The sequence below is a fragment of the Perca fluviatilis genome, chromosome 9 (genome assembly GCF_010015445.1).
Source record: "Perca fluviatilis chromosome 9, GENO_Pfluv_1.0, whole genome shotgun sequence".
Classification (NCBI taxonomy): domain Eukaryota; kingdom Metazoa; phylum Chordata; class Actinopteri; order Perciformes; family Percidae; genus Perca; species Perca fluviatilis.
Window position 1 is genome coordinate 37,064,624 of NC_053120.1, and position 17,261 is coordinate 37,081,884.

Below are 17,261 nucleotides of genomic sequence, written 5' to 3' on the forward strand. Positions count from 1 at the left end.
TGTACTAGTGAATAGTACTCAGAGGGTGGAGATTGCTATTAAAGGTGGAAACTTGCATCAGAGCACACAGTAGTGTTACTGCGTGTGTTTGCCTGTGTGCGAACAGTTGATTGATTAGATTACATGACAACTGAGCATTCAGTTTAAACTTCTTTTTTTTGTTTGAAACTTTTGTGGTTCTACACTGAACATATTTGGGAGCATATTTGAGCAATCAAACAGTGCAGGTGGTTTACCAGGTTTTTAATTGTACATTATGAGTATAAAACCAGTTAAGGCATGAAATTCATCTCAAGTTGTTAACTCATCTCAAGACATCTGATAGCTGGGTGCTCTATATGCTTGTGAGCTTTTGATTTCATTACACTAAAATCAGGAGTTGCTATGCTTTTTGCTGCCTTCCTATAGAAAGGCCCTGCTTTCCCCCCTCTTGAAAATGCTCTGGTTTCTTATCTTCCCCTCCCCCTCTCTGACTCACTGCTTTTTACGTGTTGCAGCTACCGACCAGCCTGGCTGTTATGCTTGTACTGCGTGCGGTGGTCTCTTTGTTGAAGGTTTAGTCTTGAATGCAGCAAGTATGGGACTTTGTACATGTGTGCCTTTTTTGAACCGTCAGGGTAAAAGGCGATGTACAGAAACATACCCTGCCCATTGTTGACACACAGGGCTTAAGAACATTGTGTACTGAAGCTAATAATGGCATGTTTTGCTTAACGCTTGCATAGAAAGACATACCAATACCATCACATCTACTTTCCTCACGCCGCTTGCTGAATACAAGATCCCATTATCTTATTCCACAGGCCAAAATAATTAGATTTGTAGTGGACATCAGAATCAAATGGACAATATACACTAAGCTCATTGTTTCAAATTGGCTAAATATGTAGGTGCTACTGTAGAGCGTAATGTATTGTTGAAAACCAAAATATCACAGTATTCCTGTCTGTTTTTAAGGTTTCCTTGCTCTTGGAGGCGTCTGTTTGCATTGGAGTATGTATGGTCAATGTAAATGTTTCACCACGCTGCTGCAGCACATGGGTACATTGTGTACTGAGGTGAATGTTTTGATGAGTTTTTGTTCTCCCGCCGTGCCCGACGATGCATACATACTGACTAAGCAATGCCGGCGTATTGTTGTAGCCACACCCACCCATGCTAACCCCCCACTATCAAAGTGGCTTTTCCCTATCAAATACCATTATATCACATGACTGCGTCCTTCGGTCCCATTGTCCTGGGCCGATGTTCCTGATGTCCGATTCCCAAGCCTCTTTGATCCCCCGTCTGACTGGGACTGCTGTGGTGCTTCACAGTGTCACAGCTTCACCGTTGGCACCATGCTGTGACTGTGGGTCTTTTTGTCTAGCTCTGTATCAGAGTTTAATTTTACTGCTGATAAATATGCAAACACTTAAAGAAAGAAAGAAAGAAAGAATAAGAAAAACACATTAGATTCCACCTCCTTTTTATGAGTTCTCTTTCTCTATTCAAGCCAGATTATATAATTCCTTAATTGTATAAACAGTAACTTAAACAAATGTAAAAATATAAGCTTGACACATAACACAACATTAGTTGGGTTGGTTGTGTTTGCATTTACAGGACCGTTGTCTCATGGTGTCTCTGCTCAGACCCCCTGTGCCAGTCATGTCTCGAAGGTGTTCATTTGTACTTTAATCAGTGAAGCTAATGTTGTATGTACCGGACTTGGTGCTATTGTTATTACTGAGGTTCAAGTGATGCAACAAAAGTTGTTGCATCAATGATTTAGTGGTCAACACACAGATTCGAACTGTTCAGTTTTGGGTCTGGATACAAATGTTAGAGAGCTGCAGGCATGTTGGGTGAACGTAACCCTACAGAAGCAGCAGTCTTTCTTCTCCCAGGTGACTTGGCCCCTATTTGGTGCTTCAGGCTAGCTTCCAAATAGAGGTGTGTCTGTTCATTCACATTACATCCTAGAAAACCCCTCCTGTGTAAATTGTGAAGCTTTACACATGCGTCACAGAGCCAGAGTAGTCAAAGAAGGATCCTTGTAGATCAGGGAGGCAAACAAGCTTTACAAATAGTCTAAACTAGTGTGGATTATAAGAGTTATGTGGCCTCTCGTTATATCCAATGAACTCGAGCGTGTTATCAAACTCATTATCTGGTTTTAAGAAGAAACCGGATGAAGTGGTTCTTCCAGGAACTGCTAGGCCTGTGCCGGTGTGTTTCATGACAGTAGCATCATGGCATTTTAACACGAATAATAAAAAAGCAACCAATCAAGTTTTCCTCAAACTGAAAGTGTGACGTGTGTTTGTAGGCACTTTGCTGCTCCTAAAGCCCAAGACACACAAAGTTCAAGTTACTTTATTTATACCCGAAGGTAGATTTTGTTTGCACCAAGCCGATAATCTGCCGTTGGACAAGTCTGGAGATGTCGGTGACTTGAGTCTGTGCGGTGTGTTCCGTGCCATCGTCCGTCTGAGGGGCCGTCGGCCTTCATTTTGGCCCATTTGACACGTATAATAAGTGGGGCGGGCACTGCCGGCAGTCGGACTCAAATGACCCATCTGATTGGTAGAGTGCTAACCCGGAAACGAGGAAGCGGAATGAGCGTGACTAGAGTCTCTCAAAATCTGACAAATCTTTTAAACTGACCTTTTGTTGATCTGAAATGAAGACAGATTCAGCAACTGCACGGCCTATTTCTCGCTTAAAATGTTTTCAGAAACATGTTTCGTTGAACTGTTTTAGTAAAATGTGAGATCATTTTCTTAATGAGCTGCCATGACCGTCTGTCTTTGAATTTCTGGAGAAACCAGACCCACATGACGCATTCGTCCAATCAGCTGCCGGTTTTCATTTTTGGGCGACAATACAGATTAGTGCCGTCTGCTGGTATGGAGACGTATTACATCTCGTCGCTTTGGTGTGTTCCGAGACCCTTTTTTTTGACCAACTCGGGGAGACTGATAAGTCCAACTGCCTTTTCTGCCGACGGTCGGCCGTCTGGTCGGTGTGTCTGGACCTTAAATGCGAGTGACGGACGGCGAGCTCGACTGCTGTATTTCTGTGAGAGAAACACTGTAAGCTGCTACAGTTTGCGTGTTCTGCCGCATCACAGATTGCAAAGCCACAAACGAACCGCTCCAGAGTTTGATTGAAAGCGTACCGAGACCACCTCATCAAAGAGGTCTGGATATGCTTGTTTGGTGCGTTCCTGCGTGCGTGGTTAAAAATTAACTTATTTGTCCACCAGCCAAATGGCTAGTGAATGTTCACATTTTACCAGCCACCCAATAGATTACCATAGTTTTTTTGGCTGGTGACTGAAGCAAATACACCAGCCACTTTTTGTTTTTTTACCAGCACTTTGATGGTTGGGACAACATTTACAAATTACACAAAAGAAATTACACTTGTAACAATAGCCCCACATCATCACATACCCTTCACCATACCTACAGATTGGCATGGGGTACTTTCCATAAGATCATCTCTCAGTGCAAACCAAACCAGCTATTAGGCTAACCGACATAAAACCATGCCAATCTGTAGGTATGGTGAAGGGTATGTGATGATGTGGGGCTATTGTTTTTCCAAAGGCCAAGGGAACTTTATCAGGATGCATAGTATCCTGGATCCATGAAATAACTGGCCTTTAAAAATAAAGCTCTGCCTGCCTCCATGGGAATTTAACTTAGGGGTGTACTCCCTTTTAGTTGCCAGAGGTTTAGACATTAATGGCTGTGTGTTGAGTTATTTTGAGGGGACAGCACATTTACACTGTTATACAAGCTGTACACTTAATACTTTGCATTGTAGCAAAGTGTAATTTCTTCAGTGTTGTCCCATTAAAAGATATAATGAAATATTTACTAAAATGTGAAGGGTGTACTCACTTTTGTGAGATACTGTATATAGCTAAACAAATAGAGCAGCAATGCTAATCTCTGGGGCTAATGTGTCTGCAGCAGCAAGGTAGAAAATATGAACATCCATTCCCTTGCATCTTTCCCTTGACCCCACTGTTGGTCAGTCAAGTCTCTCACAATTTAGGATAGGAAAGGTGGTAGGGTCCGGTTTAGAAATGTGTTTGTGTGGGTGAGTTAGGGAGCTATTCACCAGTTAAGACACGTTGTCCTGGTTGCCCCAATGATGCACCAGTGGAGAGGATTATGGAGGATCAGCAGGCTTTAGAACAAACTGCTGCTCTACATTTATGCATGCTTTAATGTGGAGGAAAGTTAAAATGCACACGCAAACTTGCACACACAAACACGCTCAGTCCCAAAGGCTGGGCTTTCAGGCTCTGGCCCCCACTTATCCTCCTAACAGTGACGACATGTTTTTGTCTGCCTGGCAGATGAGCTGGCCTACTTTTACTGGTGAGCCCTGGCAAACCTCCCTGCCCCACAATCCATCTCTGCCCACGTGGATCCTGGATTCTCTCTCCTTACCTCTTTTTCTCCCCATCTTCCTCTCTGACTGTTTTTTCTTTTGTCAACTCAGGACACAAACGGTGTGTTGGTTGAATTGCTGCTTGAAGGATTTATTCTCAGATGCTGCTCTCTGGTGTGTACGTGTGTGCGTGCGCGTGTGTGACTAAGCTTTGGTGAATTGACAAATCAGTTTATAAGGAAACTTGTAATATCATCATGCTGTTCTCCATCAGCCTCTTAACTCACGTCCCACACATCGTATATCAAGATAATCTGATCCTCGGTGAAAAACATCACGCGACTCTCCGACTTTGGGAAAAAATAGAAGACGAATGCACTATTCACACACTCATTAAATTCATAGTCGAAACCATAGTAACATAAACTCAGTGACTTCAGTATTTTGTCAACCAATTTGTCTTCTCCCTGTTATTACGCTTTTATTTATTCATCTATCTCCTCTCTGTTATATTTATGTATGTATGTTGTCGCAGCATTTGACACAGTGACACAGTTTAAGTTGTTTTCATTTAAGACAATTAAGGAGGGTAGGGACTTAGTGTCCATCACATGCTGTCGGTTAATTAAATTATGTGTGTGTGTGTTTGTGTCAGAAGCTGTTCAGAGATTTAGGCCAGGGGAGGGAAAGGCAGCAACTAATCGGCTGTGACCCAGGTTATATATAGTTTGTCTGTTGCTGTGTCATGCTTTAAGAAACCGTATTGTGTGCCTGTGTGAGAGGGCAGAGTGATACAACTGTAATCTAAAAATCTAACAGTAAAAAAGGGAAGAATAAATGATGGAGAGAGAGAGAGCACGGCCCAAGGCTATAGGGTGCAACACACGCACACATTTACACATTCACACGTTGTCATTCTCGACGCCTCTGAAAACTTGTAGTCACCTGGCAAACATCCTGCCTGAGAAGAGATCAGAGCGCAGTATGCATGCCATGCAGCTTGTGATATCGGTTGACTCCCCGCTGGCAGATGAATCCATCCTCAGACTGTTGTCTCTGCAGTTTTGTCTGCTCTGTGTCAACCCAGTCGGTTGGTACAGTACAGTTGATTTACACCATGTCTATTGCTTCTGAATGGTCCTAAAGCCAACAGGAAATATCAGGGGATTTGGCTGTTCGGAACCAGCAGAGACAGCGTATCGGGACATGTAGCCAGTGTGTCTGTTGTGCATCTTTGCAAAGCTCGGTTGCTTTTAATTGTATTGTTGTGCATTGAAAGGCAGTAGGATGGCATAACAAGTAGGAAGCTGTTTTCAAAGGTTATGGCCCAGGTTGTAGTTGTGTCCCCAAAGAAGACACGGACTCCATCAGAGCTTTATACGTGCCGTTCTGCTCCATCTCATGTTTCTGTAATGGGTGACAAAACAAGCCGATATTGTCCTTTTTTTTTTTTTTTTTTTGCATGTCTATTCATTCTGTTTAGCTAAACCTGGTACTTCTGCACAGTTGCAGATAAAGATTAGCCTACACTAATATTATTAGTATTATACTCGTTGCTGCATAGGATTGTTTCCGACTCGTGTGATCCAAACATTTCCAATAACTCCAGAGCGTTGTTTCTGTCAGAGCATAATGTTGCTATAATATATTCATCATTACTTTATTCCCTTATTGGATTAGCCTGCTGCCTACATGTATTTATGTTGACAAAACTGACGAGTTATATTCATTTAAAAAGAAAAAGTCAATTTATTAAAAAAAGAATAACTTACTTAATCTGATCAATCACTTTATTCAAATTGAGGATTTTGTCTGGAGAATTTTTTTTATTTTTTTTTTTATTTTTTAGGGTGATGACGCCATAAAATATGACACATTCTAAACTTCATTCGAAAATCTCAATAGAAAAAAAAAAGAAGAAATTCAATACAGCCCCACTCGCAGGAATATTACATGGTAATTGATTTGCTTGTAGCCAGAGAAGACCATGAAAGCCTGAAAGACTTCTTTAAAAGCCCAGGTGCTTCTGAAGTGGAACAGGAAACGGGGATAGAGAAAGAATGAGGAAGAGCGTATGTGCAGGCTGCTGACTCATTAGTCTTGCCTGAGGCTCTTCCTTCATTAGCTTGGCATTGACCCACTACTGTGTGTAATGTGTATGCCACACTTTCTCTACATTTTGCTTCCGTTTTTTGGGTCATACGATCCCCCTCCTACTGTTGCATAACCAGTTGAGTTAAAAAGTAGGCCACGGTACACCCCCAAAGCAGATTGGCCCCTTTATCACCTTTTTTTTTCTCTCTTCGTCTGCTCCCTTTTTTTTCCCATCTATAGAAGGGACACCAACCCTCAGGTCTTTCTATTCACTCAGATGACGCTGAGTGGGGGCGAGACTGCGTCATTCCTACTTGTTTCACAGTTGGGGCTTGGGTTTACATGTTGCAAAGTAAATAACAGGGCATTTGTGGTCTTGAATTGCGCCACATGTTTTAATCTCTGTATTTGAATTTCTGTTATTTAGATAACACTCAGTGACTTGGCAGGTTCCCAGTTAAACACTGGTTCTTTTAGTCACATAACGGAAGTCAATGCTATTTGCATCTATCGTTACGGATATTTATACAGGATTGTTTACTCTGTGACGTGTTAAACCTGCTCTGTGGTATGTGATCTGTTTGTCCCTCATGTTACCTATTTTATACAGTTTATGGTATTTACACAAGTGCTGTCTTATCTGGGTGATTGAAGGCCTTTTAAAAAAAAAAATGATAACAAGCAAAGTTTGGGAACATAAACAGGTCAATAACAAAATAATTCTGTTAAGTCAATTTTGACTATTGGATATTAATAATGGCAACATTTAATACACATTTTAAGGATAGATTTTACAACTTTTTAAGAATTTAGTGAATTATATATGAATATAAGTGACTGTAAAGCCTTACTTGTTAGGGACGCACGATTCAGAAAATGTCACGATTTGATATTGATTTTCAGGCTCAAGATTCGATTCAAAATCGATTCAAAAACAATTCTCGAGTCAAAAACGATTCACAGTATGTAAATGTAGTTACTTTTCCCATGTGATTGCAGTAGACCTACAATAAAAAATAAAAATATGAATCAATTTTTGGAATTCTATGAATCTATTTTGAATTGGTAGAGCTTGAATCGCAATTCGAATGTGAATATTTTTTTTGCACAACCCTAATACTTGTCTTTATCTGAAAATACTGTGAAACAACCAAGGTTTTTTTTTTTCAGAGAATATGCAGGAACCAAGAGGCCTTGATACACAATAAGCACATCACTATTTTTGCAAAGTATTCAGACCATACCAGACAACGTGAGACTTTAAAATAATTTGGAAAGAGATTCTAAGGCTTTGTGGCATCCAGTGCAAAGATGCTAGTAGTGATATTTTGAAGGCTTCTGGTAAACGGATCATGCAAACATTCTACAGGGACCCACACTAGTGATGCTTTCCTGTAAGCACCTTACAGCTGCAAAGTTCTGACCAAAGAGGGATGAAATCTGTCATATAGGATCTTGTGTGTAAAATAAAAAAAATGTTAGTGTGTGAATAGTGATATGCATGTCAAGGATTCTGACTGCATTGCCCTATAACCACACTTTAAACAGATTTATACATTCTGAGTGGATACACTTAAGCTTGTTTTATGGTTCTGTGGAGGTGCCACACCAAGCTTTCGCCATAGCCTACATAAGTGGCCTGAAGGTTATACTTGTGCGTTGGTGTGTGCGTCCCGCATGTGTGTGTGGGTAGTGTGTGCAAGAGAGACGGCGATTAGCTTCAGAGCGAGTACCGACTCTAGAGTTATAGTGAGAGAAACAAAAAAGTGTCTCCCCCGTTCTTTCTGACCACGGTGGGAAATCTGTAGCAGGAAGAGTTAACAGTCTCCTTGATGTCATGGAGAAGGAGAACCCAGAAATGAGTATTGGGGAGCGACAATACCAAGCAGTACCATACCAAGTAGTTACATTTTTCGAGAGATTCATGTCAGGCTACAGCGTAGGGTCCGTTTCTCCACGTACATACAGTACCTACGTACATACCCGCGGCATAGTTCTAACACAGAAGTATAAATCACGCTTTACAGTATGTCTGTCTGGTCTGGAGGTCATCCCCGGATCTCCTTTTTTTTTTTTTTTTTTAACATTGACTTGACTTGGGCTGTCTCTGTACCGCTTTAAGATCCCAACTTTTTCTCTATCTCTCTACTGTCTGCTTGTCTCTGGATATACATATACATCTGCCAAGTTATTTATAATGTTTTAATAACTTTCAAAGGTTTTATAGCCCACACAGGGTTTAAGTGCTGTGAGATACAGCATTTTGCAAGAGGGATCGGAAGGAAGTTTGTTGCAGTTTTGTCTTGATTTTTTACTTCATTTCATTCACTTCATAAACTTTATTTTACTCTTATCTCTCTAATATTTTTTTCTACTACTATGGGCTAACCGTTAACATAGAAACGATCAGACATACATTTAAATGCCCTCTGTAAATAGAAAGTATTACATAGATGCTGCCCTGCTGGTAGGGGCAGTTTTTTACAACTTGACTTACTTTCACTTAACTACGGTGCAGTAAAGTCAATCAGATGTCCGTGATCTGCGTAACGACAGTACAGTGCAATGTTTGCCTTCAACAGAGCGACTGTAATAACCTAATATACCATCATTACTGAGATTAAACTACATTCTTGGTTATGTTTGCACTGAATGACTCATTCAATAAACAGAAACATAACTCTTCCAGCGCACATGAACAGGTGCGCTATATTAGCTCACACATAAAATAGCACCCTCGTGAATGAGCCTACTGTTGCTAACGTACATTCATAAATCCTACATAACATCGTCCCGTACCTACAGGACCTCAGACGTACTTATTGATGCACGCACACAGACAGTAGTGTCAACAAACTTAGTCCAATGAGGGGAGAGAGGAAAGTGTGACAGCGTTCCACGTTAACGCTTTTTTCTCTCTCGCTCTATACCGCTGTGTCCACTAGCAGGTAGAGCGAGCCACAACTGACAGGGAGAGAGAGAGAGAGACTGTATCACTACAGCCAATCCAGTCTGCTCAAAGCAATTGTGTTATTCACAAATAGGTTGCACTTGAGGAGGAAAAGTAGCTTCCACTTAAGGGGCCCTATCTTGCACCCTGCGCAGCACAGCGCAAAGCCTGACGCAAGTGTCTTTGCTAGTTTCAAAGACCTACACACTTGACAGGGTGGGGGGGGGGGCGTGGCATCACGATGGTGGCTCTCCATCGTGATGTCGGCCAGCCATCACGACGGACGATGATATCATACATCGGCACAACCCTAATTTTCATAGACTTGAAAATATTTAAACTTTGCCGACATTTTAATTTGAGTTAAAATAAATGAATAATTATAGACATTAATTAATTAATTTTTTTTTGCATGTTGTACCTATAATTTGCGGGCATTTAGTTTTACAGGAGTCTGTTGCATAATTTTTTATGTTTCATCTTCCCTGTACATCCGTGGGTGTTTTAGTGGTTGAGGGTGGAGGGGGGAGGGGGCAGGAGACATTTGAAACGCAGGCCAACATAGTTTAAAGCTATGAATCTAAGTTTAGCCAGGAGCCTATATAGACCTGTGGTTCCTATTTACTCCATAGGATCTGTACACTGCTCTGCTCTTAGGTTTCCGTCACTAGCTTTGTGGCCCACCCCAGCCCTTTTTGGGAAGGTTTATATTACAAGTTGCTAAAGCATATAGGAACGTACAGCGTACTGTTCATCAATAGGGATCCAAAACACATAGTAAAGATCATGTCCTGGTGTCGAACTCAGCTGTCCCTCAGAGTTGAGGAGCCGGGGCTTTTTTTTTTTTTTCATGGACATGCACGTTTAACATTCAGTGATAAATCCATCACAGAGAATGCAGAGATGGTAACTTCTCTACCAAGCCTCAGGCACCTTTACTGCAACATAGCCAGAGGACAGTATCAGTAATGGGTCAAAACTCTAACACATTTGGTAAATGGCATTTTGACTTGAGTAGCTTTAATGTTATTAACACCTTGTTTTACGGAGTTGTCATTTGCTCATAAATCTGATAGTGTTTACAGCGCAGCTTTCATAAGATCCTCTTACAAATGAAGTCTCAGGCGGATGTTCTTGTCATCTTGTATCTGCTCATTCAGCTCCGATGTTAATGAACAGAATACAGATGGAGGGGCTCTGTGAGTGACAGGACACTGACTTGCACAGGTGGCCGTCTCTGTGTGATTGGGAGTATGTGTGTGTGCCATGCTCATCTCCCTCCTCCTGATAGCCAGGCTGACAGGGTGCTAACATGACTGTCCATGTGTCCCTCTCTCTCTCCTGACACTGATATTCGACCTCTCAAGGAGAACTGGCTCCAGTTTCAGAATCACATGCTGTTCGTATTGGAGCTCAGTATCTTTGTGCCTCTCGTCACTGATGCAAAGTGTTGTTATGCTCAGAGTATGATTTTTGCATTAGTATTTCCATGCATGCCTTCAGGTTTAAACAAATGTACAATGCACATGCCAGTGCCTCTGGTTCCCCATAATAGGTGTTACAGAGGTCTTTCTGCATTAAAGGTGCTCTAAGCGATGTCACGCGTTTTTTAGGCTACAACATTTTTTTGTCCCATACAGCAAACATCTCCTCACTATCTGCTAGTTGCCTGTCCCATGAACACACTGTACAAAAGCGTGATCTCTGTAGACAGCCCAGGCTCCACAAACGGCAACAAAAACAAACTGCGGCAACCTGCACCACGAAAGATACAGTGTTCCAGCGTTCCAGCCAATAACCGACAAGAAGGAGTTGGTTGGGGGGGGGGGGTTAGTGCACGATGCACGGAAGGGACGGGATGAGGAGGAGGGAGGGGCGAGCTAGTCTCGTTTTGTTTGAAAATACTTTGAACGTCAACAAGAAGTAACGTCACCCAACATCGCTTGGAGCACCTTCAACACAGAGTAATTTAAAGTGCCCATATTATGCTCATTTTCAGGTTCATCATTGTATTTTGAGGTTGTACCAGAATAGGTTTACATGGTTGAATTTTCAAAAAACACCATATATTTGTTGTACTGCACATTGCTGCAGCATCTCTTTTCACCCTGTGTTCAGGTCTCTGATTTAGCTACAGAGTGAGACATCCTACTTCTGTACCATCTTTGTTGGGATCCCCACATGCGCAGTAGCTAGGTAAGGATCACATCCGCTAGCTAGCCGTTTATCTAACTTCAGTCACTACAAGGCAGGATTAGCCGGGAGACTTCTTCTAAACGAGGGCGCACTTCCAACTTTGCGTGGAATACCTGCAGAACAGGGACATGGAAGTAGTTCTTCTGGAGATTATGGTGAACTTGTGTGTGTTGTAGCAGTGTTTTGCCATTGAGAACGAGAGGGCTAACCGCTAGCGTGGTTTAGCCCCCTCGTTTCGGCTAGTGACATATAAAGCCCTGCAGATTTTGAACAGACTCACCCGGAGGCTGAAGGCAGGACACATTCAGAAACCCGTATCTCACTCAAACCAGCATGGATGTTATTTTTTCCAAGTTTGAATGCGTGTGGAAGCACCAGAGACCCAAAATAACATCCCAAATCCCAGAAAAAGTGATTTATTTTTTTATTTTTCCAATTTTCATGATATGAGCACTTTAATGTATTAGCTCTAAAGCAATCTGCTGACCAGACCGACTTACATTATTAAAGTTCAAAGTAGTTAAGGGTAGATATAGAAAACCCCATGAGCGTCATAGCAGAGGTTTGAGCAGACCTCTTGTCTGTTCAGCTTCACTCTCCCCTTACTACCTTGTTCACTTCAACCCCACTGTTAAGGTAACCAACTGAGAACCGGCTGTCTCTCCTCTGCTAGTTTCTTATGGCTTCTTTCCATTCCTATTCATTTTGCACTCTCTGTCATCAGGACCATAGGCTTAGCACTTCTGTTTTTAAAAAGATGCTCATGTTTTTACAGTAGCCTCCGTTGTCTGGCAGAGATAATGTAGGTTAGCCATGTGGCCTTGAGCAGATGAAGTGCAGCTATGTTTTGCCGACATTCTGTACTTTCAAGGTGACATTGGTCACCTTGAAGTAGTTTAGCATAATTAAGTGGACACGCTAGGCGTGCAAAAATATGGAGGCTGAAATGTGGCTGGAAAAAAATGCCAAAATATGTCATTTCATATCTTGATAACGATATATGTATATATCAAGATATAGTGTTTTCTGCTAATTCAATAAAAATAAAAAGGTCTATTAGAAATAACCACATGGTGAAGCCTATTTTTGTGTGTATTAAATACTTGACAAATGAAAAGTACGGAGTATTTTCTCAACTTCTGTGCAAAATAAACATAAAAGTGCAAAGATCAGATCTTAAAGCTTCATCGTTGCAGTTCGGCCGCTGGTTTTTCCACATTGCGATAGAAACTGTATAAAAAAAAAAAAATACAATAGACATTTTTATATTTTTTTGACGATGTTTGAGTCTGCCTTTGTCTTGCTCTGTGCCTCTTTCCTTGTAGCCCAGATGTTTCCTGACTGTCCTTGGGGATAATATCTCTCCCTTAGTGTATCTTTGTTTTGCCTCATGCACATTCAGCCTTCTTTGCCCTCCTGCACTCATGGTATTTTTATTGCCTGTGCCCAAAGAGCTTGTGTCAGTTGCCTCCCCCCCCAAGGGAAGGAAGTGCTCTCAGTGTGAAGGACCTTTCAAATCAAAGGCACTTATTGCTTACAGCACTGTTACTCACTGTGCTGTTGAACTTCTAATCTTTGTTTTAAACCCACGCCATGATGTGGAAATAGCAACACCTTGACGCAGGGTTTTAATGATGACATTAATTTCTTTTTTCGTTCTTTTCCCTTTTTTTGCAACTACTTGTACAGTAACTGGCATTGATTACCCTCTAATTTTAGTTACATGTTGTAGGATGATCACAATAATTTTGCATTGCGTTGACAATTTCTTCCCGGTGTATGTTTCAGGTACCCCAGTCAATATGTGTATTGCTCAGAGCAGAGCTTGTCTGGCCCTGGTCAGTCTGCGGGGGACAGAAACCTGGAGGACCAGAAGCAGGAGCAGGAGCAGGACTCCACGCAACACAAGGTGGGTTGCAGTTTTCTTTACATGTTTTAATCAGCGAATCAGTCAGTCACATTAAACATTGCTTTTAATAAACAGCCTTAATACACTATTGTAATAAATAACACAGATGTTTGATAAATTATATAAAATAATCCTTGTAACACCCAACTTCCTAATTTCTAAAAGCAATTCAACCACACCGCCTAGAAACTATTTTCTAAAACTACATCAATTATTAACTTTTCAGTTGTTTGCCCTGAGATGCTGAAGGCTCCGAACATTACTGGGCTGGGTGGGAGTTCCCATTTTTATAAAATTATTGAGATTGAGGAAGAGCAAAGGGGATTCGCTCCCCAGGTCGTGGTACAGTGGACCACCGCTTACTCCGGATTTCCACCAAATGCAGAACGGCTGCGGACCGGCTCCGGTGCGTGTCGGCTGCGTGCTCCGCCGTCCGTCAATACCCACTAGGTCCGGATTTGTTGGGGCACGGCTGCGACCATGACTGACAGCTGAAGTCACGAGGACCCACAAGTTCTCGAGTTTGCGAATTCACGTAGAATAGAACCACAAAACCAACAACAGTTAGTTTCCATCCAGAGGAGTAGAGGGGAAACAACTCTGTGCTGTGTTATCAAGGTGTAGTGCAGGGAAATATGATCCGCCGTGAGCACGGTGTATTTTATTTAGAAAATTAACTGGATGTTTATTTGGTTTCTGCGCTCGACTTCCTGTCCGCACTATCTGCCGTGTGCTGAGTTGCTGCGGAGCTCTCCGGTGTCCGGCAAAAACAGAAGCTCTGCGTATCTGCTGCGGAGGGCTGCAGATCGCCGGAGCTGGGACGTAGTCAGAACGCAGCCGTTCTGCAGTCAGTGGAAATACACACACTGACTTTAAAGGAAACCTAATGACTCTGCCGCTGTTACGCAGCCGGTGGAAATTGGGGGTTAGACCTTCTAGGGTTATTAGAGGAATCATGGGAGTTTACCCTGTGTCACCAAGGGAGTATGGGGTACCAGGGCTGTTGTTATGAGCCATCCAGTCCTTAGAGATAGGAGAGATCCGTAGAGTTCCGAGAATACAAAGGTTTCCCAATTCTCTGCTTTGTCCTTTTTGCAGCCTTGGTAAATAATGTTGGAGACTAATCCATCTTAAGTCAGTCTGTGGATGTCATTCCATCAGAGTTCAGAGTAAAGCGCTGAGGTGAACTGATGCTGGCTCAGAGCTGGGTCTGGGTTAAAATATTTGCGTGCGTGCGTGTGTGTGTGTGTGTGTGTGTGTGTGTGTGTGTGTGTGTGTGTGTGTGTGCGCGTGCGTCTGAGTGACTGAGTGAGAGGGAATCATTGTTAGTGGTCCAGTAACAAACAGGCGTGCCAGGGCAGTTCAACAGGCCTGCAGTCTTTGTCTGCCAACAAAAGCCTCTGTTTTTTTTGTTGTTTTTTTTTTTTTACAACCTGAGAAGGAAAGCCCTTTTGCATCTGACATTTTCACACAAAATGCATTTCTTTAATAACCATAATCCATCCGGAATGTCCTGCAAACAGTTTGAAATGTCATCCTGAGACTGTTTTCATTTTTAGCCAGTGCTATTTAATATGTTGTAACTGTTGGAGGTTTTTATTTCTTTTCTACCTAGGTGTTGGAAGAATGGACGACACACACATCATACGATATGGGACTAGAGACGGAGAGAGCAGCACTAGAAAAGCTAGCAACACACAATGTGCTCCAAGAACCGGTAACAGCATATATCTACCAGTTTTTAAACGGTCTCAAAACTACTGTAGGGCTGGGCAATATCGACAAAATAGGCATTGAAATATACAGGGGATTCAATATGGTGAATCTTATATTTTTTTAAAGAAACACGAGCAGAGATCATGGTATTTCAACTTGCAAATAGTCATCGTTTTCCTCAACATATTATGCACACTAATGAAAGATGGTTGTCTATTGTAATCACTACCTATAAATAGGACAGCACACACACACAAAAGGGGAAAGATGTTGTAAATGATGAAACAAGTTGGTCTCTAGTCATTTTCCACTTATGCCTTGAGTGTACTTGAACTTGTTTAGGTTGTAAACCGTGATGAGCTAAATCAGTAGAAATGCAATTAAATAAAAGTGGGTTTTTCAAGTGTGATTTATAATTAACAAGATGTCCAAGGAGATGGTGCTCACTTTTTCTTTTCATTTTTTTTTTTTAAGCTGTTGATGGATTATCTTTTTTATGTGGATGTTTTTGTGTTTTCTCTCACCAGACTGTGAATCCTCGGCAGGCTGAGGGAGAAGAGACCAAGCCTGACCCAGAGTCTGATACTGTACCTGTTGCCACTGAGCCAGAACCCCACCCAGACCCCCATGTTGACGAGGACCTGCAAACTGACACCCAGGACCATGACCAGGAGGTCCCTGTGTCCTCAACTCCAGAACCAGTCCCAGCACAGGGCCACGTGTCTACAGATGCCCCTGCCCCAGCAGAGATCGTCAGTGACGCCCCTGCCGCACAGCCCAGCCTGGACTCAACCTCAGCCACATCCCCAGATGAAGCTGAAAACGCACCTACCTCACAGAGCGACGACCACACCCACACAGAGTAAGCTCAGATTCACTTCCTCATTCCAGAGACTTTTTCTCTGGCATTAGAAGTTGGCTATAACCACAGAGAAGTCACATTGGCAAACAAAAATTAGAATCGTAGATGCCTGTTTCTCATATGATGGTTAAAGCCAATTTCAAGTCAATCTAGGCATGTTTTCCATTGCACATTTGCTTTGATATTTTTTGTTGGTTAACTTTTGTTCCCTTCAGTTTTTATTTGAATTATTTAGTTTTATTTATTTAACCACGGACTGATCACAAACTGAAAGATAAGCTCAAAGGAGAGCTGGTCGGACAGCCTGGATATTTCCATGTCACTTTTTATGGAACTGGTGGCCAGTGTCGAGAAGTTACATGAAACTGGTCATACTGTATACAGTGACATTTTGTCTAAAGGAAGTTGATGGACATTGTGGGAAATCTCCTGTGTGGACATGGAACTTTGACCAAGATTATTCTGGAAAAGGCCTGCGTCGAACCTTCAAGAAGAATATCTCCGTCACTCAACGTGGCTGTCAACATCAGGACATTTTAAGACGTGCACATCAACTGCCCCACCAGCAAGCGACCTCTCCACCCCCTTTGTCCATCTATTTCTTCCTCTACTCTCTCCCTATGCTCTGTGTCGTTTATCTCCTCTTTCTCTTCCCTTCCTCTCTCCCGCCCCATCCTCCCCTCTCTACCATCCCCAGTGTAAGGAGGTGTGATAAACGCCGTGTCCTTTCTTTCCCTCAGTGCGGTGCGGGTTGCCAGTGCAGGAGATGAACTCGCAGTAGACAACTTTGTCTTTGCTGAGCACTCTGATTCACAGTGCTGGGTCATTCCCCCCGAACTGGCAACCTGTGAAAACTCCCCTTTTGGCAGGCCTCTGTTCAGGTGAGTTCTAAACCCCGGAATCCAATCAAAGCACAGAGACAGGTAATCAAGGTACAAGCTACACCTCTCTGCTGTGCGCAACCGTCGACCGCTGGCCTTGCTCTCCATTTACTTCTGCTTTTTTTATTTTTTTTGTTTCCTTTTTCCATCGTTTTGCCTGCTCACAACCAAGGATTGAATATACTTTATGGTTAGCATCACACATTGGAGTACTTAATTGTGTTCTCAACCCTTTATCTTTATTCTTCCCCCCCCCCTCCA

General features: G+C 42.3%; 1 protein-coding gene across 4 annotated transcripts in view; it reads left to right on the top strand.

Moving 5' to 3' along the window:
- Window positions 1-17,261, top strand: part of suco (SUN domain containing ossification factor) — a 59,816-nt gene that overhangs the window by 17,347 nt on the left and 25,208 nt on the right. For 3 of the 4 annotated variants that reach the window (XM_039810338.1, XM_039810339.1, XM_039810341.1), the window contains exons 2-5: window positions 13,421-13,541; window positions 15,157-15,258; window positions 15,785-16,119; window positions 16,860-17,000. In XM_039810338.1, coding sequence (XP_039666272.1) covers window positions 13,421-13,541; window positions 15,157-15,258; window positions 15,785-16,119; window positions 16,860-17,000 — 699 coding nt within the window. The remainder of the gene's footprint in view (window positions 1-13,420; window positions 13,542-15,156; window positions 15,259-15,784; window positions 16,120-16,859; window positions 17,001-17,261) is intronic. The other variant, XM_039810340.1, reaches the window with a different exon arrangement.